General features: G+C 42.3%; 1 protein-coding gene across 1 annotated transcript in view; it reads right to left on the bottom strand.

Annotated features, from left to right (window-relative positions):
- Nucleotides 1–13719: 13719 nt before the first annotated feature.
- The window catches only part of stxbp2 (syntaxin binding protein 2), a 49088-nt gene continuing 37804 nt past the window's right edge, over nt 13720–25003 (bottom strand). Inside the window, exons 13-19 of the mRNA XM_052041961.1 lie at nt 24043–24123; nt 23659–23797; nt 22450–22556; nt 21610–21708; nt 20762–20847; nt 20044–20201; nt 13720–17592 (exon numbers count right to left, since the gene is read on the bottom strand). Coding sequence (XP_051897921.1) covers nt 17513–17592; nt 20044–20201; nt 20762–20847; nt 21610–21708; nt 22450–22556; nt 23659–23797; nt 24043–24123 — 750 coding nt within the window. The 3' untranslated portion in view covers nt 13720–17512. The remainder of the gene's footprint in view (nt 17593–20043; nt 20202–20761; nt 20848–21609; nt 21709–22449; nt 22557–23658; nt 23798–24042; nt 24124–25003) is intronic.

Raw genomic sequence — 25003 nt, 5'->3', positions numbered from 1 at the left:
GAGCGGGAAAGTCATGGATTCGAGTCCCGTATAGAAACCGGGGAACAAAAATTTAAGCTGCCACTATGAGTGCGCAGAACTGGGGGGGGTACCATCTTTCAGGTGAGATACTCGTCCTGCTTGTCTTCTAAGGTGAATGTCAACAATCTCATGGACACTATTTCAAAGACAACCTGGGAATCATCTCACAATCAACATCACTAAATAGATGACCTGGACATTATTACATATTATTAGAAGTTTGCGATATGCAAATTAGTAGCCAACTTCCCTCATTGCATGTGGTTTATAATCTTGATGTAGAACAAGTTTTGGTCCTGAAAGGTGTCCCACGATTTAAAGAATTTTTATACATTCAGGAGAGGAAGGGAACTAGCCAGGGAAGAAATAAAATGAAGCAATTAAATTTGTCTGTACAAACGGCAGAAATTCCCATTACAGCAAATCTTAATTCAGCATTAACCTCATTCTGTGAGCACCAAGGCTTTAGAGCAGGCAGAAGAAAAAGATCTCTCAAAACAACCAGATAACTCAGCTAAAAAAAAATCCAAATTTATATAAAATTATAGTTAAACACCTACTCATACAACAGAGGACGTTAACCATATATGATGATCCCAAATCAAAGCTTATGACAATATTAACAGAAATTCAGCTGCTGGGTAAACTCTACTGCTTCTGATGCATTAATCCCATCTTAATTCTATGTTTAGCTAATCCTCACTTTTGTATTTAGATTTAATAAATCCTGGCTTTAAAGTAAATGCTCAGTAAATCCTGGCTTTGAAGCACTTACATTATCAGGACATAAAAATGAAATTTATATCCCGAGCACAGTGGAGCGGTTTCCCATTGTGGCAGCAACATAACCAGCAGAACTCCGGGCATGGGCAAGAGTGACAGCCCTTGACATCTAAGTAGCATTTGACTAATTCTGGCACCGAGCAGCCCTGGTAAACGGGAGTAAAGGGGAAACCATTCTAATGGTTGGTGTCGTACTTTGCACAACAGATGATTGTAGTTGTGGGAGGTTAACCTTTCCAGTCCCAGTACACTGATGTACCAGCTCCTCACCACAGTGCCCGAGACCCAACTATCTTCAGCCGTTGCATCAATGACCTTCCTTTCTTTATAGGGTCAGAAGTGGGGTCAAATTTATCCTAAACTTGTATTCCTTGGCTACCAATTCCCAGACAAATTGGAATAATTATCTTTAGCTACACTACTGTCATGTTTCATTACCTATCCATGAGGCTCCCACTTAATGTTCTCCACTCTTGTGAAAAACAAACCTCGACTTTTATGAACAATAAACCATCCTAGGAATTGCTCCTTCACTGGGCTCTTGCCTTAGCCTACATTTAAAGAAATATCTTTTTCCAGCTTCCTCCCTTTTCTCCTCCACTGTTGGATACGATGGGGTAAAGGTTCTCTTGGTTGTTTCAGCCAAGTGGCTTCTCCACAGGTGTCAGTCCAGACATTCCCTGACTATTGGAGAGTTGGGCAATGGAGTGGGGGGTGGGGGGGGCAGGGTCAGAGTTGGGGCAGAGAGCTGGAAGTGGAGGCGTTCTTGAACCATGAAAGCCGTGGCCTGTCCTTTCTCTCTCCTGACACCAGCACACATGAACAAATCTTGAGCTCACATTCAGTGGATGCTTAAGAGACAGTTGTGCGACCATTGCCCATCGAGATTATCTTGACCTGGACAAAAAAGGCCATCATTGGTCCCAACCTGACATCATTTAGACTCACAACTTAATGTTGTTCTCAGATCAATACAGTCTGTACACCTTCTCATTCCCTCAGTGGTGGGCTCTTCCTTTGTGCTGATGTTGTTTCCATTATGGTGTTTTTCTCTAAAAGTTTAATCAGTTACACGATGTGAGTGTTGGCAACAAGACCTGCATTTATTGCTAATCCCTAGATATCCTTGAGATGGTGGTGGTGAACAGTCTTCTCAAACAGCAGTTGTCCATGTAGTGAAGATACTCCCACAGTGCTGTTGAGTAGGGGGATCCAGGATTTAGATCCAACAGTGATATATTTCCAAATCGGAATGATGTGCAACATGGATGGGAACCTATCAGGTGATGGGATTCCCTCGCACCTCCTGGCCATGGTGGTAGAGTCATAGGTTTGGCAGAGTAACCTTGGTAAGTGGCTGCAATGCATTTTGTAGATGGTGCACACTGCAGCCCTGTGGGAATTTTCAGGACGCTGACAGATGAACAAATGATGAATTTATATTGAGATGATGAGTGACCTGAAAGACCTTGCAGTGTTGCTGTTGTCCTGATCAACAGAAGTTGCAGGATGGGAGAGACACCTCTAGCTGTAAGGAAAACATATGGACCAGCATAACCAGGGGACTAAAGACCAAATTCCTTCACATGCTCTAGAGACACTAGAGTTTGATTTACAGGCTAATGAGTCTGCACTGCCATCTGATGAAAGGATTATTGCAAAGTGCTCCTTAAAATGTGACACTGGGGATTAAGAGCAAAGATTTCCAACTTTAGGGGAATAAAGTCATTGAGTTCTTTAGAGCTCATCTATAAAACTATGCAAATTGAAATTAATAAGTCCAGATAATACTTCGTAAATCCAACTGCACTGTTTGAAGAACAGGGGCTCCCTCTGGTGACCTGGGTCACTTTCATTCCCTACCCAACACACAGCGTGGAGGACTCGGTCATTTCCCACTGTGCTTGTGAAAAGTTTGCTGTGTCCATACTGGATCTTACATTAAAATCACACTCCCACAACATATTTCATTGTTTGTAGAAGTGCTTGAGGCATCCTGTGGTAAACCTGACCAACTTTCCAACATTCCCCTGATGTCAGAGTACGGACAGTTTAGTAGGGAAACTTAGATTAAATCCACCAGGAATATTTCCTTTCCACATTCATTCACAGGACAGAGGCATCACTGATTAGGTCAGTGGTTATTGCCCATCCCTAACTCCATGTAAACAAACTGGTGTGCCAGGTAGTTTCAAAAGGCAGTTGTGGGTCTGGAGTCACGTATAGGCCAGACCAGGTAAGGGCAGCAGATCTCCTTCTCTAAAGGGCATTATTGAACAGACGGGTTTTTAAACAACAGTCTGGTGATTTCAGGGTAACTCTTACCGATATTAACTTTTTAAAAAAAATCTCTGGACTTATTTCATTAAATTTACAAAAGGCTGCACACAGTGGCAATGAGTAGGTGTGATTGGCTAATTTCCCTGTCAATCTTATCTACTGTCTATGACTGTGATTGATTTTTATGTACATCTTTGAATCAGCTCTCCTGCACATCTAATTTCCTGGAGAAAATACCCTAATTCTACAGGGAAAGAGCCCTAGAGACACACAGCACAGAAACAGGCCATTCGGCCCACTGTGTTCATGCTAACCATCAAGTACCCATGACACTCATCCTATTTTCCAGCACCATGTCCGTAACCTTCGACGCACTGGTGACACAAGCACTCGTTTAGATACTTCTTAAAGGTGGTGGAAAAAAAAAATCTTTCTCGTCTCTAAACTTCTGACCCCCTATTTTACCACTTTGCCCTTTGGTTTCAGACTCCTTTGCTAAAAGGAAAAGTTGTAAAGAATCTCCTCTGCACCCTCTCAAGTGCAGCCACAGCCTTCCTGTGGTGTGGTGACCGGAACGGCACACAGTACTCCACCTGTGCCCTCACTGATATTTTATAAAACCGAACCACAACCTGGTTACTGCATTTTCTTTCCAGGTTCTTTCCTCTGCTCTGTAGCTGTTTATTGAGCAGTTGACCTGCACGTAACAATCAATGAGTTGCTACAATCCCGGATGTTACCCTTCCCCATCTTCAACATTGGCTGAAACAAAGCCGTCAGCAGTTACTTTGGTAGAACAATACTGGAGCTGAGAAACCAGGCTGCTCGAGTGATATTCAAATCGTCTACCATTCCAAGTTCCTTGGGAAGCTGGGGCTCCTTGAGGATGCCTGTCTAATAGCAGGGGAGTACAGGCAGGAGAACTGGTGACCTCGTGCAGAGGTGGGAATCCAAGAGGCATCCCACAAATCCCAATGGGACGGGAGACCAGTTAAAACATTTGCAGAGCTGTTGATTGAAAGAGGAACCATGGCCAGACACCTAAGAGAAAGTCCTGGTCATTGTTCACATGGTTTAGTGCCCACCTGGCACAGTTAAGCAGAGCTGCAGCCCCAGGGCTCCAGTGATCCAGGTTCGATCCTGACCTTCACTGCTGTGCGGAAGTAGGGTTAGGCATGTTCTCCCTGCAGTAGATTTCCACTACATGCTCCATCTTCCTCCCACTTCCCAAAGATGTGCATGTCGGTAGATTAATTGGCCGCTGTAAATTGCCCCTAGTGCACAGGTGAGGGGTAGAATCTGGGGGTGTCTATGGGAACGTGGGGAGAATACAAAATGTGATTAGTGTGACCAGGTGCTACAATATTTATTGCAGGATGTGGACACTGGTGGCAAGACAGGCATGAACTGGACGGACACCTCAGAGCCAACCATATTTGTGCACCTGGAGTCACTTACAGGCCATACCAGGTGAAGACAGCAGCTCCCTTCTCCGAACAGCAGATGAGATTTCAGAATGAATTTCATGACCACAATCCTGACTGTCACAAAAAAAACCCTAAGCAAGCTTGAGCAACAGCACTTCACCTTCTGTCTGGGAACATTGCTGCTTTCCAGACTCAGTACCGAATTCTGCAACTCCCTCTCTTTGCCTGTATCTGAACTGGCCATTTCTATATCATTATTTTGGCTCAGTATTTTTTTGGTAATAGTCTTGTCTGCTGAGAGTGCCCCACAACCTTTATAATAGCAACACACTACACAAAGAAGCCAAATCCGACCTTAACTGCTTAACGGCCACATTAAGTCATCTGGTCTCGCCCTATCAGAGATATTCCCTTGTGTTTAACCTTCCCTCCCTAACCTCCTCTGCTACTGAAATGCATTCAGTCTTTCTCCCCACCCCCACGCGGGCAGGTTATGTTGGCGCCGGAAGCGTTGCGACACTTGCGGGCTGCCCCCAGAACACTCTACGCAGAAGATGCATTTCACTGTGTGTTTCGATGTACATGTGACTAATAAAGATATCTTATTTTACACAGAGCAAAATACTTAATGTGCTGGTAACTACGCCCATTAAACCATTTCAACTCATCCTATCACAGACATTCCCTTTGTTCTACACACCCACACCCCACCTTCTCTTTAACTACGTTGTACCTCTCCCTTTCTTGGTTCTGACAATGGGTCACAGACTTGAAACGTTGATCACTTTCCACAGATGCTGCCTGACCTGCTGAGCTTTTCCCGCATTTCTGTTTTTATTACAGATTTCCATTATCTGCAGTTTTGTTTTGATTTAAAGTTTCAGGTTGTTACTTTTTGTCAGAACTTAGAAATGCTAGAATCAAACATGCTTGAAGTTACAAAGTGGGGAGGGGGAAGAGGGAGAAATCCTATCACAAACTTTCCATTTGTTCCCCATTCTCTCTCTCTCATTCTTCACCTGCTGCCCATTTTTATTTCAGGGGAAGAGTAACCCAAGCTTGGCGCAAGGTTCAGGGAAGTCCCACGTTCCCTTGCGCTCCATCTCACACACTGAAGCTGGTGCAGAGTCAGCTATTAGACTCCAGGAAGCTGATGTCTGGACTACTTCAATATTAACTCCACCAAACTAAAATAAATAATATGCCACACATTGCAGTTCCCGGGGAATACAGCTAGACTGATGTTGCCCAAGCACTTAGAAGAACATCAGAGAGGCCTCATTTCACTTAGTCTCTTGTGATTTTAAACTATTAATGTGCCACTGCATTTATATTTTGTTAACAACCCTACTTTACTGTTCAATCAAAAGTAAAAATAGATCATTTAAACAAGTGTACAATCTTCCTTCTCTTAATTAACTGGAAAATGTTTTAAATAAATTGCTTTAATTTGGTACGTCACCAAAGACTCTTACAAATTTTTATGGATGTACGGTGGAGAGCGTTCTGACTGGTTGCGTCACAGCCTGGTATGGAGGCTCCATTGTGTAGGATTGAAAGAGGCTGCAGAGGGTTGTAGACTCAGCCAGCTCCATCACGGGCACAGCCCTCCCCACCATCGAGGATATCTTCAAGAGGCAGTGCCTCAAGAAGGTGGCATCCATCACTAAAGACCCTCACCATCCAGGACATGCCCTCTTCTCGTTACTACCATCGGGGAGGAGGTACAGGAGCCTGAAGACCCACACTCAACGACTCAGGAACAGCTTCTTCCCCTCCGCCATCAGATTTCTGAACAGTCCGTGAACTCTACCTCGTTATTCCTCTTTTGCAGTATTTATTTCTTTTTGTAACTTTTGTAATTTTTGTGTTTTTGTCTTGCACTGTGCTGCTGCCGCAAAACTACAAATTTCACGACATATGTCAGTGATAATAAACCTGATTCTGATAGTCGTACATCTCTCTCTCACACCTCGATAGCTGTTTCTTTCTCAGTCTGTTGTCTCCAACCAGAAGCAATTTCCAAAGTTCATGGGCACTGAAGATGCCAATTAAAATAGTAAGGATAGAAAACAGATTATCCTAGCACTACTGTTGGGGGCAGGCAGACTAAACTGGTCCATGGAGCAGTAAATTAGGGGCAGCTACTTCTACCTTCTCTCATTTGCAATCAATTTAATCCAGAATGTACCATTTAATTTACCAAATTGAAGGAGCCCTGCTGTTTCCACCCTCCACTTTCAATCCCCAGCTAGCTGCCATTCTGGTCTTTTTGAAATAGGTTGCTTAATTAAAGCTAAATTAGGAGCATTATTTATGTGGTGGATTCAAATAGCTGGGAAGTTGAACTGGGTTACAACTCCATGTTTCCAACAGTAGGAGAGTCTAGGATCTGAGGGCACAGCCTCAGAATAAACTTACGTCCCTTTAAGAATGAGATGAGGAGAAATTTCTTCAGCCAGAGGATGGTGAATCTGTCATTGCCACAGAGGGCTGTGGAGGCCAAGTCATTGGATGTACTTAAGGCAGAGATTGATAGGTTCTTGATCAGTAAAGGAGTCAAGGGTTACAGGGAGAAAGTGGGAGAATGGGGTCAAAAAAATATCAGCCATGATTGAATGGCAGAGCAGGCAATGGGCTGAATGGCCTAATTCTGCTCCTTTAGTTTATGGCCCATAATCCTTATTGGGAATACTTATGATCTATGAAAGACTTACATTTCATACTATTAACATGGAACAGTACGGTACAGGAGCAGGCCCTTCAGCCCAAGATGTTGTGCTGAACTGTCTAAGCTAATGAGGCCTAATTAAACTAATCCCTTCTGCCTGCATATGGTCCACATCCCTCCATTCTCTGCACATTCATGTGCCTATCTAAGGCCTTCTTAAATGCCTCTATCGTATCTGCCTCCACCACCACCCTTGTTGTAATTATGCTATTAACATGCATTTTTCTCGTTAACTACAACCACAGATTGTCCTCCAATCATCATTAAGAATGACTTTCATTGGTATCTTTAATTTTGTGTACAACCACAGTGGTTCCCACCTGCAGTAAGATCTGCACCAGATCACCATCAACTCCAAAGGGTTCTCACTTCCAAACTCCCCCCCCTCCCCCCCCGAAATTCCTCCCATTCCAACAGGCCACCTCAGCTTGCAAGTACATTACAATTCTCCGACACTGCTTTACCTCACTATTGGCAGGCATGCATAGTAGGAATGACACTCGGCTTCCAATCAGAAGGTCATGAGCTCGAATCACACTTCAGGCACTTCAGCAGGTAATCTGGACTGACATTCTCCACACAGTCCTGTGGGAGTGCTGCAAGTCGGAGGTCCCATCTTCTCACTGTTGCATAAACCAAGCTCTCTCAACTGATCAAGATCGAAAAACCTTTTAAAATTGGGACTTTTTGGGTAACACATTGTATCAGGTGATAGAGAACAATGAAAGTTATTAACAGCATTTAAAAAGGTACTTGGACAGGTATGTGGACAGGAAAGATTTAGAGAGGTATGGGCCAAATGGAACTAGCTGAGATGGGAATCTTGGTTGGCATGGACCAGTTGGGCCGAAGGGCTGTATGACTATGACTAAAATAATGAAAAGATGAGACAGCAAGGATAGGAGCAGATTGTTTTTGCTCATGGTGGGGTCTTGAATGATGGGCAGAGATACAAAATTAAATCAAAGGGATTAGCAGATTCAGCTAAAGAACAAGATCCACTGCAGTACTGAACAGCATCTCAAACTTGTGACCTCATTGCACGGGAACTCCATCACTTACATCACACTGACTTCGAAATAGATGGCAATTCCTTCATTGTCTGGGTCTAAGTTATGGAACACCCTACCCTAAAGCACCTTGGAACTACTCTAGTACAGACCGCATTGATTCACCAACTTCTCATGAGCAATTAGAGACAGGATAATTGCTGGCTTTGTCCCATAAATGAACAGTCAGTTTGACACTGTGCATTTAGCATTCGAACTTCCTGGACAGATCTAGGATTTTGGTTGCTGCCATTTGGCCCATTGAGTCCATACTAGCTCTCAGGATAATCCCATTCATTGAACCATTGTCAATAAATGCTCTGCTTTCCAAGTCCTTTCATCTGATGCTATCCCACAAAAGTCCAGGTTTACTGAATTCAATTCATAATATGCCTTGTTGAACTTGATTGTTCATCCAGTACTGTTACAAAATAATTATTCACAGTTCAATAATCTTTGCCTCATTCCAACTTTCACTTTAGCAGTGCAACTTGTGCAAGGTAGGTTACTGCACAGAGGATTCGCCATGGGTTCCCCGGTGCTTTTGATAAGTTGCTTTCAAAGATGTTGTTGTGTGGACGACCCCTCTTCCACTTCTGCTTCCGCTCCCATTTTCTCGCTGGTTCCTTTTCTTGAGTTCCGTTTGATTGCGTGACCGATTTTGTGGCGAGGCACGGTGGGTTTGGGAGGAAGTCCAAAGGGAAAGGGAGGCCTCCCTGTCCAGATAGTGCTCTGCTCCACCCAGTCAACATAGTGCGAGTACCTTGTGAAGAGGGCAGTGTGGTGATAGCAGTGCCTGCAGAAGCTCGCTGCCCCGCTATAATCCATGTTTCTTTGTTTGTCTTGACACTGGAGTGAGGCTTCATAACCTCCCTGGAAAAAGCAAGATTATTGAGAGCAAACCAAAAAAAAAATTGCTATTACAGTGGAGGTCCTATTGAATATTGATTCTACCAGTAGTCTCCCATACAGCTCATCTCAGGTCACCTGCTAACCACAACTTATTCAACTAAATAGAATGCTTGAATAATACCATCCTTGCCCAATATCCATTTGCTCTGCTTTGTCTGCATGGATCCAGGGCAAGCTAGCCAATATGATACAAAATTGGCTTGGTGGTAGGAGCCAGAGGGTGGTAGCTGAGGACTTGTTTCTAAGATCGGAGGCCTGTGACCAGTGGTGTGCCACAGGGATCGGTGCTGGGTCCTCGTTTGTCATCTACATTAACGATTTGGATGAGAATGTAGTTGGCATGGTTTAGCAAGTTTGTGGATGACATAAAATTGGTGGCATGGTAGACAAAGGTTAACCAAGGTTACAACAGGATCTAGATCAACTGGGAAAGTGGGCCAAGGAGAGGCAGATGGAATTTAACTCAGATAAGTGCAAAGTGTTATATTTTGGGAAGTTAAACCAAGGCAGGGCTTACACAGTAAATGGCAGACCCTGGAGAATGTTGTAGAATAGAGACACCTTGGGTATACATTATGGCAAAAGTGATGACACAGATAGACAGGGTGGTGAAGGCAGCGTTTGGCATGCTTGCCTTTATCGATCAGGGCACCGAGTACAAGAGTTGGAAAGCCATATTATGGCCTTACAAGACATTTTGTGTATAGTTCTGGCCACCCAGCTATAGTAAGGATACCATTAAAGGTACAGAAAAGATTCACAAGGACATTACCAGGACTGGAGGGCTTGAATTACAAGAAGATTCTGGGTAGGCTGTTTTCCCTGGAGCATTTAGGTTGAGGGGTGGCCTTACGGAGGTCTATAAAATGACGAGGGGCATAAATAAGCTGGACGGTCACCGTCTTTTTCCAAGGGTAGGGGAGTCTAAATCTAGAGGGCATAGGCTTAAGGTGAGAGGGGAAAAGATTTAAAGCGGACTTGAGGGGCAAGTTTCTCCCCACAGAGGGTGGTGGGTATGTGGAACAAGCTGCCAGAGGAGGCTGTAGAGATGGGTACAATTATGTTTAAGAGATATTTGGACAGGTTCATAGATAGAAGAGGTTTAGAGCCAAATGCAGGCAAGTAGGACTAGCTCCGGTTAGGCAACTTGGTTGGCATGGACGAGTTGGTATGGACGAGTTGGCATGGCATGGCATGTACAACTCTATGACTCTACATTATTGCCTGACCTGCTGAGTATTTCCAACATTTATTTTTAACTCATTTAATAGAATGGCTTGCATTGAAGTAAATTACCATGCAGAGAGACTGCCTCTTGTCCCTGTTAGCCACACAAATCACGTTTCCTCAGGTTTTCTGGGTAGAACTTCTCACAGATCTCCAGCCTCTCATGGTCAACGTTCTGCTTTACCACGTGGTAGACTGACGGTATGGTACCTCGAGTTGCACACACAAAGCACATAGTGTCAGAAGCACAAGAACATCAGCTGCACTTAACCAGTGCACCTGACACTTAGAAACTAATGAGTTCAAGTGAAAAGAAAAATCACCTTCGATCAATGATCGACTCGCACAGATTGCAACGGAAACAAGTTTCACCAGTGTGGAATTTAGACCCCATTCAGAATTTGGGGGTTCTCGCTTCTCCCCTTTTCATAACTTTCTTTTCTAGATAGTTATCTTTATGAACAGTGGAAGGCAGTGGTTCCCAGGCTAGGGTGCACAACTCCTTCAGGTGGGGTACCAAAGTTCTAATAATATTAATTTAGTCAGAAGGTAAAAATAAACAAATGTGTGATCTTACCAGTGTTCATGGAGATGGAAAGGGGTCTCGCTGTACTGAGTACAAACCCATGAGGCTTTCAGTTTTAAAGGCTGGGAACACCTGGCATAAAGGTTTTTGGACAATTAACATTCGTGAAACATTGCACAATAGCGCAATCTTACACTAGCATCGTTATGTTTATTTTGTACATGTATAATGGCAAATTGTTCTTACACATGTGTAAGTTGTGTATAATTCATGTTAATTTAAGTTAATGTGAACTATGTTTGTCCTTGCCTTGTAATGTGCTGTGCTGATGCTGTAAAAAGCTAATTTTCATGACATTTACCCGATGTATGCCTGCCTATGACAACAATAAACTGGAACAATGAATTACAGGGCATTTTCCTCAGCACCACACCCCAGCTACCTTGTAGGCAGGAGGTCATCCTTTCACCATTCAGTGAGATCAAGATTGATCCAAGTCTTTATTGCAGGTGTCAACTCTGAAACAATAAGAACTCATACACACCAAGACAGTAATCAAGCAGCCGCCACGTAAATAAACGAATACAAACTGATTTCATTTTCTTTCCCCGCATTGTAAAATAAAATATACAGCCATATGTTACACCTTCTCCAGAGGTTTTCATATGAATAAACAGGCTGCAATTGCTCACATTGTGACATAGCACAAGCTCATTTTTTTGGCAGTACAATAACGAGGGCTAGTTTTCCCCTCAATACAATTGGGTTATTGCTCATTTTTGTACATGACAGATTTCTGTTTAAAAAAACAATTGGACAGTTTTCACAATGTACCCAACCCAAAGTTGTGATCTGACTGAGGCAATGTCACATTTTAAGGAATCTTTCTGAATAAAGTCTACACCATTACAATACACATTATTAAAGAGATGACCAAATTTCACTCAGTGTCAGTCACCAGTTATTCTGATGCCGAATCAAACGATGCACTGCAAACGTCCCGTCGTTTGAATGAGGTGCAAGCCAAGGTTTCATCTTTCACTGTCAGCCTCTGTCCCCACCTTCTCCCACCTCATCTGACTCCATCTGCCCATTATCACCATCTGGTTCCACCTGCCAGCTCCTGTTTCACCACTCTCTCACCTCTTTATATTGGCCATCTTCCCTCTACGCGCTCAATCCTGATGGAAGGTCTCAACCTGAAACATCAACCGTCCCTTTGCCTCCACAGATGCTGCCTGACACTGAGTTCCTCCAGCAGTTTGTTTTCCTTTTGCTTCAGATTCCAGCATCTGCGGTCTCCCGCATCTCCAGGGTTTCATCTTTCCTTTGGGTGGATACAAAAAACTCCATGGCATTTTAAAGAATAGCAGAGGCAATTTCACATCAACACACACACACAAAATCCAGCTGTGCCCCTTCCTATTGCAGGAACCACATCTTCTCGAAGCCTATCACACTAATGTCTGGATATAGTTAGATGGTCAGCATACGTGGGCTGAAGAACAAGTTTCTATAAGACTCAAGGATTTCACTAGTATGTTTTTACCCAGCACGTTAGAAGTATATTTTGTATACCTGCTTGCTTCAGAGGGCTTAAAAGCAGAACTATACAAGGAAAAATCCAACAAGTAGGTTAATGTAATCAGGAGCTATTTAAAAACAGATGACATTGAAATAAAGTCAAATTAAATGAAAATTGGTCAAAGACTGAGGAACAAAGACATCTCATTACACAAAATGAAAAGGTTCATTAGATGAAATATAATGAGGCATCAGACATGTTCAAGGACCAACCATCATTAGCTGATTCAACAATGAACCTCTTCTAAAAAAAAAGTGGAGGAGTTTGCTGATGGGCAACTGTTCAATTCTATTCTCATTTCATCAGAGAATGAAGTGGGCAATGGACAAATGCAGAAAGACCAAAGTATATTAGGCTTAAGCTGGTACATGGGAAGTAGAGATCATCTTCAAAAAGTGTAAGCACCTTCCCTCTTCCCTTGCCATTTGATAGCATTATTGGCAATGCTCCCCAACCACTGGGTTCACTTTGACCAGAAACATGCCAAGCCATGAAAGTGTTGCAGCTACAAGGAGACCAGAGGCTGGCAATCCTTTGGCAAGTCACCCACTTCTCTGGAAAGCCTTTGGACCATCTACACATGATATAATGTCTTCACTTGTTTCAATGAAACACAACTCCAACACCATTCAACATCAGCTTGGGCAAAGCAGACCACGTGATAATACACCAAGAGGTTTAATGGTTTCTTGAGGTTTATAAAGTTCAATGGTCACTCCCTGAATAAGCAGCTGCAGTCCCTGCCATCTACTAAATTCACAGTAGTTCTTCAGCTGCATCTCCACATTCGTAACTCCACCACCTGGGAGAAGGGCAAAAAGTACCAAGCTTTTCTAGTGTCACTTAAAATAAATCCTATCATGAAATGTGGATATCACTGGGGCTCAGTCTTGGGGTGGTGATCAGCCTTCTCTGCTGTGAAATACTGTTGAGTAGGGCTTTGACCCAGCATAGTTGCGGGAATGACTGGTATTTCCAAGTCATGTATGTTATAAAAATTGTATTTATACCTCAACAATCCAAAGCGTCTTATCTGGCCATCTAGCTGCTGTTTGCATCCCAACTTGTGCATTTCCACTTAAGGATGTCAACATTGCAAGAGTGCTTTGGTTTGTCCCAAAGTCATGCTATAAAAAAAATGCATTGTCTTCATTTATTTAAAACTAAATTCAAATAAATAACGAAAGGACAAATTTATTACTTCTTTTGCAGATTACACACATAGCACATAAACCACTCAAGTAGGACTGTAATTACTAAATGCACATACAAAAAACTCCGGCTATGACTACTAAAGATGAAATATTTACATTGACTTTTGCCATCCAGATAAATTGTGTACACAATACAATTAAATCCATTGAACTTGTCTATAGGCACATTACATCAAGGTGGCTATGGGCAGAGAATGGAATTAATTAGCCCCCTTCTATTTCAAGACGTGATTTGACTGCCCCATGACAGCAGCGAATTTGAGATTATAGCAACACTCCTCCCCAGCAATACCAAACCCCTCCCTAGTCCTCTCTCCACCTTCAGAAAGAATGAGAAGCCCCAGTTGATTGCTGAAGAAACCCAGGTCGAGAAACTGCCTGATATGAAGACTGTAGTTATACTGAGTAGAGCAGCATTAATAAATCCAGGGAACTACAAATTTGGGAGCTCTAGTGAGCCAAGTGATGTGAGATAGGTTTTTGGTGGAGGTGAGGAAAGGAAATCAAACAGCTAAACCGTGGAACCATTTGGAATACAATACTAATGTAGCGTGGCTTAAAAAGTGCAGAGTTTCTGGTGTCAATAAATTCACTGCAGAATCTTTCTAAACAGGCAAGCTGCATGCAGAAGAGTAAATCTACAGCCAAGCATAAATCACAATGCAGCTTGGATAATGCCACGAATGTTTTGTATCGTGCAGTGATTGGAAGCCAAATGTGTCAACTCCCTCCCAACAAAAACCGAAAAATGTTACCACATTTGCCTCGTCGCAGATTTACCCAAATGCACTTTCAACCATATACGTCGACACCACAACTGCTTTCTGCAGGGTCAACTTCTTAAATGTTCCAATATAGAGCAGATTGTAAAGACATTTCAGAGCTTCACTGTATTCTGAATGATTGAGTATCGTTCCATTAAACATCCCTCTTAAGATCGTACAGAGTTGGGGGAGCTTTGCAATTCAAGCATTCATTGTAATTAAACTTGTATCTAGTGAGCCAAGTGATGTGAGATAGGTTTTTGGTGGAGGTGAGGAAAGGAAATCAAACAGCTAAACCGTGGCACCATTTGGAATACAACGTGGATACAAGTTATGAACATATGGATTAAGGCAAAGAGTTTGAAGAGTAGCATGCTAGCTACCCTGTGAATAGTTTAAACAAAGGCTAGACTGCAATGTTATCCCTGACCAGGTGGATTCACCCAAATTATCGACATGTCCTTAAAGAAATTCTCAATGTAGATGGATGAATTAAACCCAGTGCATGGATTTAGAACAAATTTACAAACATCCACTACATTGAAAAAAATCCCATTTACTGTACAAATTAACTTATTCATAGAGTAGCTGCAGTGCATTTAGTTAGTGCAATAAAGCTTCAAAAAGTGAACACATGCAATTATGTAGACCTCGCCTTGACCAGTGGGTATTATCAGTCTGCCGAAGAGCTCCTGAAGAGCTGCAGTTCTTGAAAACCCTTTGAAAAACTAGGCTTGTGCTACAATAATTACGAGATCCCCTTAGGTGTGAAATCTGGCAATACATTTGCTGCAATTTGGAGTATGTTCAGGTCAGGCGACAGGATGGACTGTGCTCACTACGTAATAGCTGGACTGAACATAACACATCTACAGTTGGGTATGTAGATAACCAACTGTAGATGTTGGTTATTGTTGGATTTGACTTTGAGGCTGGGTAAAGAAAATAATTGTCACACATTCTCTAGTAAATTTACTAACTAAGAAATTTAAAATACTCCCTAAAGGAAAGCCTTCATTCTAATAAAAACTTCAATAATAATTTACTTTTGAGGTATTAAGCATTTAAGATGTAAAGATAAATGCTACAAAAATATCTTTGGATACACGAGCTTCACTTGGTTAAATAACCTGGATAAATCAATTCAACATCTCTTATTTTACATCAATGGGACGCTGTGCTGTGCCAAAATCTACAATGCATGTTGCTATTCTGTGATAGGATGTAGGCTCATACCACGATTCAACACAAAGCTACTAGTTTTGGCAGTGCTAATGGCACAGGGGCAGAGGCAGCAGGGAAGAGCATAAATAAAACAGGAGAAGCTCGACCCAGGCTAATTCAGGGAGCAAACCAGCCTTGACCCCTTCCTTCCTTTCTGGCCTCCATAGCCTTAGTATATGATGCCCTACTCACCATGGAAGGCCAGGGTAATGGCGAGGACCCAATTCGAAGAGGGCAAACAATATACACAATGGCTCCTGAATTAGTCACAGGGAACCTGTTACAGCAGTGGTGTCATCAACAGCAGATCAACCAACAGGCTGTCAATTTAAGGAAGATTACTGGTGATGGAAAATATTAAGGATATAAAATGTGTATATATAATCTGCAGTACATTTTTTGGTCTCAGATTAGATGTGCTTATTGCTATTATGTTCAAATTCAACATCTGTCCCACTGATCTTAAAACATAATTGTCCTAAATTTGATTTTTCATTATTTGTTTTTAAAAATATATATAGTTCAATACATGTTAAACAGATATAATGTGTGCCTATAAAAAGCAACGATGAGATGGCTGTACTGTTGGGATTCTAGAAGGGTCAGATAAAAGGGATAAGTACTTCATCTGAACCTACGGAATGTAAATAATTAAATACACAAGTTTAATTCCTTGTTCACACAAGTGCAAGCAAAGAGGCAAGGTCAAAGATTATGCAACACACTACAAATATATAATCTTTTATGATTTGATCCCCGCTTCCAGTTTACAAGTAATGCAAAAGTGCAGTAAAACTGTCTACAAGGCAATTTCCATTGATACAGAGATACTCTCTGCAGTTACACATTAAAAGAAAGGCTTTTCAACCTTATTGGTAACAGAAGTAAAACAACTAACCAGAAAGTAAGTTGCTTACTAGCTTTGGCTGAGCTTAAAAATCAAACCACTTCACAAGGTAGCAGGTAGTATCAGTGCAGCTCACACTTCCACCTGCAGCTTCTGGCTCTTTCCAACTGCTGGAACTCATTCTCCTCCCTTCTTATCTCTACTGAGGTGAGCTGCAGTTCTTTGGAATAATTTCTGCTGGTGAGAAGGTTCTACCGACAAAGGTGAGTGTTTGGGTGGTGGAGGGGAGGGTTGTCTTTGTGCATGTTATGATATGGAGGCACAGAGTGAAGATTGAGTGGGAGGAAGGGCCAGGTGAGCCATCCATGGAAGTATCGAGGGTGCATCTACACTCCTTGCCACAGGACAATTATAGGACTGTTCATGAGTCACTGACAGCACATGGCCACATACTTTGTAGGTCAGGCATCAAAACCAGGAGCTCCCTGACCAACATACCATAACACCATAACAAACTTAACCTAAGGGTTAACCTGCCACTTACTGAAGAAACACAACCGATCTTTATTCCAAGGATGGGTGTGTACAAACTGGATGAGGGCTGGCAGCATTTAATGAATCACAATCCAAGTGGCATGGGCATTTTGTTTCTGTTGGTGGTTTTGGGGGGGTTGAGGTGGAAGAACAAGAACCAATGGGAAGCTTACAAAATGGCAAGTGAATTAGCACTGATGGTACCCATGTGTGACAATTAAGGATACAACTGTAAACTTTAATTGAAGGATAAATAAATAATTACATCTATCTCTGTGAGCTTAACATACAACCAGTTGATTTAAAGTCACATTCACTTTTCTGGTGGGTTTAATTACAGTTGGAAAACTATGAGCTGTTGAAGGGACGAGAACATCCAACAGTTGTTTCAGCTTTGGGTCTCCAAAGGCTTGTCTAAATCCTTCAGACTGTCCAGGAACTTTTCTGGAGTGAGGATGTGAGTGGAACCTACAGTGGAGACAAAAAAGGGAGAATGTTGTTCTGCCATTGATCAAATAAAAAAAAATGCCTGGGCCCCAAGTGAAAGATCAAACTTTCCTACAGGAAGGTCCCCGACAGAAAGCTTGGGGATAATGGTTTTAGCCTTTGCAGAAAGCCAGTCCTTTTTTCATAGATTAGTGCAACACCTTCACTAGGGTTGTGCTGTAACTTTCAAGCCATTCTCTTTCAAATGCACCCAACTGATACCAGCTCACTTCCTGCCCAACTACAAGTCAGTTGTTCCATGGCTTAAAAACCATTTCGTGAAACAGCTCTGGCTAAGTTCCTATCTTACTCTGGATGTCTAAGCTGGTAAACTTGTCTCTTCTCAGTCAGAAATGCTGTCTCTCAGGTTCCAAAATGATTCATGCAGTTTATTCCAAGTTTTCACTGAATTCCAACAAGTCAAGAAATACACTTGTTATTCAACATCCATTATCTTTCCAACGTTGAATCATGTACGTAGTCAAGTATTAAGTGGACCAAAAATGGAAACAAAAAACAATGCAGAATGGCAATGGGGGGAGAAGCCATGCAGAATTTGGTGACATCAGCTTTCAATTTGGATAGATTAGATCAGAGGCTAAAGTATATGGACAAACCCATTTTAAATAGGTTGCAAACACTGTTATATCCCAACCATGATGGAGAAAGGGAACTCTTCATCATGCCTGAAACAAAATCGTCATAAGTCAGAGTCAGGCCCTTTGGCAAACTGAGTCTGTGCCAACCATCAAGAAGCCAATTACAGCAACCCCATTTTATGCTTCCCATGCTCCTCCACTCTCCCACACATCAGGGGCAGTTTACAGTGGCCAATTAACCTACCAACCCACGTTGTGTGACGAAACTACAGCACTCGGAGGAGAGTACATGGTCACAGAGAGAACAGGCAAACTCCATGCAGACAGCACCCAAGGTCAGGGTTGAACTCAGGTCTCTGGAGCCGTGAGAGGCAGTGGCTCCACTAGCTGTGCCATTCTGCCTCGTCATTGAACAGAACTAACCTTACGCATGGTTTGTGTAATGTAACCATCTCCAACAGACGTGGAAACTACTTGCCTGAAACAGAAGGTTGTGGTTCAAGTGCCACTGTAGAGATCGGAGTACAAAATCTTGGCTGGCATGAGTGCAGACTGGGTCACCACTGTCCTTCTGATCCTCCTCTGGTCTTTCCATTTTGTCCCCTTTCCCTCCCCCTTCCTGGCTCCATCTATCCACTATACACACAATTCACCCACCGATCCCTACCCTATCTGGTTCCATCTGCCATACACCTCTCCCCTAATGGTTCCCATCATCACCTCCTTTACATCAGATTCCATCACCGGTAGCCCTTTGTGTTCTTGCTTTATCACCCTCCAACCTTCCTCCACCTCCCTCCACCTCGCTCCACCCTCCCTCATTTTTTCCCCCTCTCTGTCTGCCTCCATCTACCATCCACTCGCCACCATCTCCCAACTCCACCCCCACTTCCCTCCCCTAACCAGGCACAACCTTGTCCGTCATCTTTCACTCCTCTCCAGTTCAGCAATCACCTCGGGCTCCTGTCTCACCACACCCTCTCTCCTCTTTATACTGGCCACCTTCCCTCTCCTCTCAATCCTGGTGCAAGGTTTCGATTCCTCCCCTGCCATCCCCACAGATGCTGCTCGACCCACTGAGTTCCTCCAGTAGATTGGTTGTTGTTCCAGATTCCAGCACCTGCCGTCTCTGGTGTCTTCACCGTCAAAGGTGGAGTTTTTCAGACAAGGTGCAGTCAGCCAGATGGATGTAACTTATTTCATGACATTATTTCAAAGAGCAGGCAAGTTATCAGAACACTATTTCTAAGAGTTTCCTTCATACAAATTAGATAGTTGTTTCCCCACACTACAAGAGTGAATTACACAGCAAGAATATTTTGCGAGCTACAAAACAATAGCTACACGTTAAAAGAGTGCTGAAGAGCTTGATAGACTAAAAAAAGACTTCCATTTATGAGTTACTTGTTACTGCAGTGCTCCTGGCTGCAGAATTGAGGTTTAAAAGTTCAGAACGTGAATATCAAAGTGTTCTACTGCCTGCCTAATGTCACCTCTCACCATATTTTTGCAGTCTCTTTTTTCCACCATTGTACGGTATAACTTTATGTACAATTTATATATTCTGCGTTGTCTGTACCTACGTGCCTGTGATGCTGCTGCAAGTTTTTCACTGTACCTGCACACATGACAATGAACTTAACTTCTGAGTAAATTAAACCCACAATTCCCACCTGACATTCCAGGTACTAGCTGACAGTACAGCGTCAACACATACTCTACTCGGATAGGGTATGTCAGAGTCTACAATAGTTGGACAAATGCTCAAAGCATTCCCAGGAAGTGCAATGACTGTAGCCAGCACAGAAAATAAACAGAGCTGTGCCATGCTTACCGATTAACACCTCCCATTTGTTGTCAGTGGCCTTTGTTACTTCATAGGCACAGCGCATCTCAGACATGGCAATGCCTCCGATAACAAAAACAATGAGACGGGGTCCAGTTCTGTACTCTGTTGGAGTCTTGCTCTTGTGCCAATGACCGAAGCGGGCGCTTGAAGGTGGAAGAAATGTTCACTTTAGTTAAGGATTTCCCAGATGCTATAAGTGGAAGTATTGCTTCAGGATTATGAAATATAGACACTATGCATGTACAAAATCTAAATCTTCATCAATGCAAGATTTAAGCCTTCACTTTGGCCGTCATGGTCAGCACTCATTGCCCACCCTTAACTGTCCAGTGAAGTATTTGATACAACTGAAGCCAATTAAAAATATCAGCCCTCTTGGGTCCCATGCAAGTTGAGACTGGAGTTACATACCGGCCTGACAGGGCAAGGGTGGTACGTCACCTTCCTTACACGAGTGAAGGCTTTGGCTGCATGACAATTGGCTTTCAATTTAAATACTTCAACACAAATTCTCAAGCTGATATTTGAGCCTATGACAATTATATTTTCAGGTCTATAGTTAACAAATCCAGTGATATCTCTACATCAAATTAGCTTCACACAACACCTCTGCTGGGGAAAAAAAGAGCCATTTACTGGTCTTCAATCTGTGTGACAAATTCCACAGCTGACTCTGGTTTCCCACCCAGTATTAACCACATACCTCACTGCTGTCTGAGTTGCTGTTGTTGGAGTGGGGTCTGAGACATACGGCCACTGCTTTTTGCAAAGCTTTTCTTCTGTAGCATCCTGTGAAAACCACAAGCTGTTACACAAAAATACATACACAATTGCAAAACAACAGATTTGGATGGATACCTATTCTTTCAGATACAAAATAAACTACATTAATCAGGATGGTCAACATCCAGCACACAGATATTATGAATTGGGTATCATTTTTATTGACAAGCATCCTCATCAAAAATGTTACAGCTGCAACATTTCTAAGGATTCACATTACACTCCTGCTTGTGCTCCATGTCTGCCTAGTTAATCTACTAGTCAAGACATATACCCCAGGCTTCTTTGTGACACAAGGCCATGCCATGGAAATACTGATCACTTTCCATCTGCAAATATGTGGCATACCAAGTAGGTGGTTCCCCCATGCATTGCAGATTCACATTTATTGACACTGCAAACACCATAGCTCCTTAAGCGAAGACAAACTGCTGGAGGGACTCAGTGGGTCAGGCAGCATCTGTAGAGGGAAACGGACAGTCGACGTTTCTGGTCGAGACCCTTCAATATGGACTGAAAGATGTTGCTATTTCTACCCTTCCCTCCTCTATCTGCTTATCACCCCCTCACCTGGATCCACATCACTTGCCAGCTCCTGCCCCACCCCTTCATACTGGCCATCTCCCCTATACTCTTTCAGTCCAGATGAAGGGTCTTGACCCAAAACGTTGACTGTCCCTCTCCCTCTCCAGATGCAGCCTGAGCCACTGAGTTCCTCCAGCAGTTTGTTTTTTTTTGCTCCAGATTTGCAGTCTTGTGTCACCATACCTCCATAATATCTTTAATGACTGGTGTCCACCTGGAGAGCTGGTAAGTTGACTCTGTTCGTAATTTTCTTTCTACTTTTGACTTTGAGGGTGATCCAGTCTTAAAATTAAGTTAAAAAAAAGGATGTTAGCTTCTCTCAGTTACAGCTAGCTAGCATTTGATATCTTTTTACATGTCCAAAAATCGCATCACCTTGCTGAAGGGTTGTGCCCACTTTGAAAGGGATAAACATGAATTGTTACCACATGGGTATTCCTCCAACCTGGGAATCTTTTCCATTTCCAAATCAGTCAAGAAACTGATAATCTCTTTTAGTCCTCGATCAGACTTTGCAATACCCAAGGTCTTCATCAATCAAAGGCAGAGAGTTCCAAATACCATTTCTTTTCCATTATAAAAGGTGATGATTACTTGTGCATTACTTATCTCCATTCTTACCAGGAGAAAATTCTCATTCCTGTTCTAGTCTTCTCCAAACTGAAGTTCCACAATGCAGCATTTATTACTTTCCCAATTACCACATAACTGAAGCACCACAGATTAACGTATGTGAAGAGAAAAATAGAAGAGCTCCCAACTTGTAACACAACACTAGTAAACTCATCTAAAAGTACCCAAAATATGGTTGAACTTGGGATGAAGTTGGACAGTTATCACTTGAATATATACAATAATAAAAACATGTCACAACTTGATAATGTTAACTTACACCGAATTATACTTGTAAAACATACTGAACAAAACAAGAATTTAGTTCAAGAAAATCTATAACTATTGGTTGTATTGTTGCCCAAAATGACTTGAAACAAAACCGAACTAGTCAACCTGGGTAATACGTACTCCAGTTATGATGGTAGTGCCTAGGTTCTGAACATTTTGGATGATACTGCTGTCTTCCTGGATGTTTGCATGCTGTACAAGTTTGGTTATGTTCTCCTCTGTGATCCCTGAAATAAACAAAGACCAAGTTCAGTTATAGAAATTATATACTGAGTGCCAGCCATGGCTCAACAGGTAACATTATGGCCTTGGTTCCACAACTAGATTTTTCTTTAATTTAGTAAAACGATCTACACTAATATTTGAGGGTAATTTGGAAGGCGTGCACCTTTTGGATAAGTGCAGTCTTGTCATCTAGGTGTAATAGATCCCACAGCAGCGTTCTGAAGTGGAGTGGAAATGGTTATCCCTGATATCTCAAATCAACACTGCTAAGAAGGGCTGGCCTGGTTTTTCACCACATCCCTTTTTGTGGGAGCTTCCTCTACTAATTTAGATGTTGCATTGCCTACATTACAGCAATAACTACACTTCAAAACTATTTCAGTAGTTGCACAGTGCACTGGGATATCCAGAGATAAAAATCATCAGATAAACAGAAGTCTACACTAAAGATATTTTAAAACAAAATAATGTTTTTAACTTTCTCCTCTCTTAGTTTGCAATGTTTAGCCAGAAGGCTGGAAGTTAAGTGGAACCCTGGCCCGGATGGTGCAACGTCAAACCACTTCATTGAGGTCACTCACCAACATGCTACAACCAGCAACTACCTGATGTCAACATCTTACTAAATCTCATATACAAGGCAACATGAGAGATAGGTCACACCAAGCACTTAATGTGCAAGGTTGAAAACTGGTGATCAAAGTTGTACCTGTAACATTAGGCAAAGTATCAAACATAGAACACTTATAACACAGGCGGCCACCATATGGTCCATTGTGTCTGCACCAGTTGAAGACAACCCAATCCAATCCCACCTTCCAGAACAAAGCACAAATCTCTTCAAGTAACTATGATGAGGGTTGCTTCCTCTTGAATCCTTTCAGGCTCATGTTCCAGGACCCTGGCACTTACTGGGTGAAAAAAAAAATTCCACCATCACTCCTCTAATCCTTCTACCAATACTGTAAATCTAAGCTCCTTTTTTTGACCATTCTATAGATGGGATGTTTCTTATTTACTCTTCCAAAACCCCCATTTTATACACCTCTATTAAGTATGAATAAATGAACAGAATATAATTTCTTTTCTAAAAAAATACTGCACCGTTTTTGAGGAAGATATACAGAAGGATAATCCTGATCTTGTCATAGGATTTGATGTTTGTATCCAGTAAAATCGGCACAATTATCTTCATTGGGTCTTTGACCTTCTCTCCCTCCGAGTCAGTCCCCATTGCCAGGTCCTGTTTGTAAGCCATAGATTTATTTTATTAATCTTATGAATATTCTGTATAATTACACAGAGCAATTGTAAAGAAAAACTACAATGTAAATTGAAATGATGATTGATCCCAAGTCATCAGAACACGAGACCCTTTGAAAGGCACAGATCCAAATGACTTCAGGTACCATTATTGTCACTGAAAATGACCAGCACTATTTAACCATTAATATTAACTACATTAGCATGTGCTCTCCATGATCTGACCTGCTCCACTTTGCACATCTTCTCCACTGTGCCTTTGAAGTGCTTCATACAGTCTTCAACTAAGTGCAAGTGTGTTGAGTACTGGAAGGAGGAGAAAAACATTTTTTTTTGCAAGAACTATTCTTATCAAGGTGATACAAATAACTGAAGCATTAGGATAGTAGAATATAGGAGTCTGGCGGACAAAAATTTAACATCTTTATATGTTAAAAAAAAAGTACAAGCTTTGTGCTGCAATTGCTTCCTTTCCCACTGCTCAAGGTTAAATTTAAATTTTAAGCTTAAATTAAATTTTAAATTTTATTTACAGCATGGTAACAGGCCCTTCCGGCTCAACGAGTCCGCGCCTCCCATTTTAAACCCAAATTAACCTACCTGTACATCTTTGCAATGTGGGAGGAAACCGGAGCACCCGGAGGAAACGCAAGCAGACACGGGAGAACGTACAAACTCCTTACAGACAGCAATGGGAATCGAACCCCGATCACTGGTGCTGTGATAGCGTCGCGCTAACTGCTACGCTACCGTGCCGCCCACTCAGGTTCACTCAGACTCTTTGCTACAGCACTGCCCCATTCACATCTTCCATTGAGTATTGTATGTTTATTAAGTAGGGGTGTTTCACTCAGAACTTGTCCTTTTAATTATCAAACATGTGCCAAGGCAGGTGGTGCAGCTTGTTCAGTGGAGTGGAGATAATTATAGAACAAGACAATAGGAGCATGAATAAGTCACCCGGCCGCTCAAGTCTGCTCTGCCATTCAATCTACCCCAAGCTTCCCTCCTCTTCTGTGCTAGTTCCCCATCGCCCTCAATTCCCTGATCTTTCAAACATCTATCTAGATCCTCTTTAAATACATCGAATGATCCAGCTTCCACAGAGAATTCTACAGATTCATCAGCCTTTGCAAGAGGTTCCTATGCACCTCACTTTTAATTAACTGCCCTCCTAATCTTGTAA

This window comes from Pristis pectinata, chromosome 31 (genome assembly GCF_009764475.1).
Source record: "Pristis pectinata isolate sPriPec2 chromosome 31, sPriPec2.1.pri, whole genome shotgun sequence".
Taxonomy (NCBI): domain Eukaryota; kingdom Metazoa; phylum Chordata; class Chondrichthyes; order Rhinopristiformes; family Pristidae; genus Pristis; species Pristis pectinata.
The sequence above is the reverse complement of the archived record's forward strand: the minus strand, read 5'-3'. Positions and strand labels throughout refer to the sequence as shown.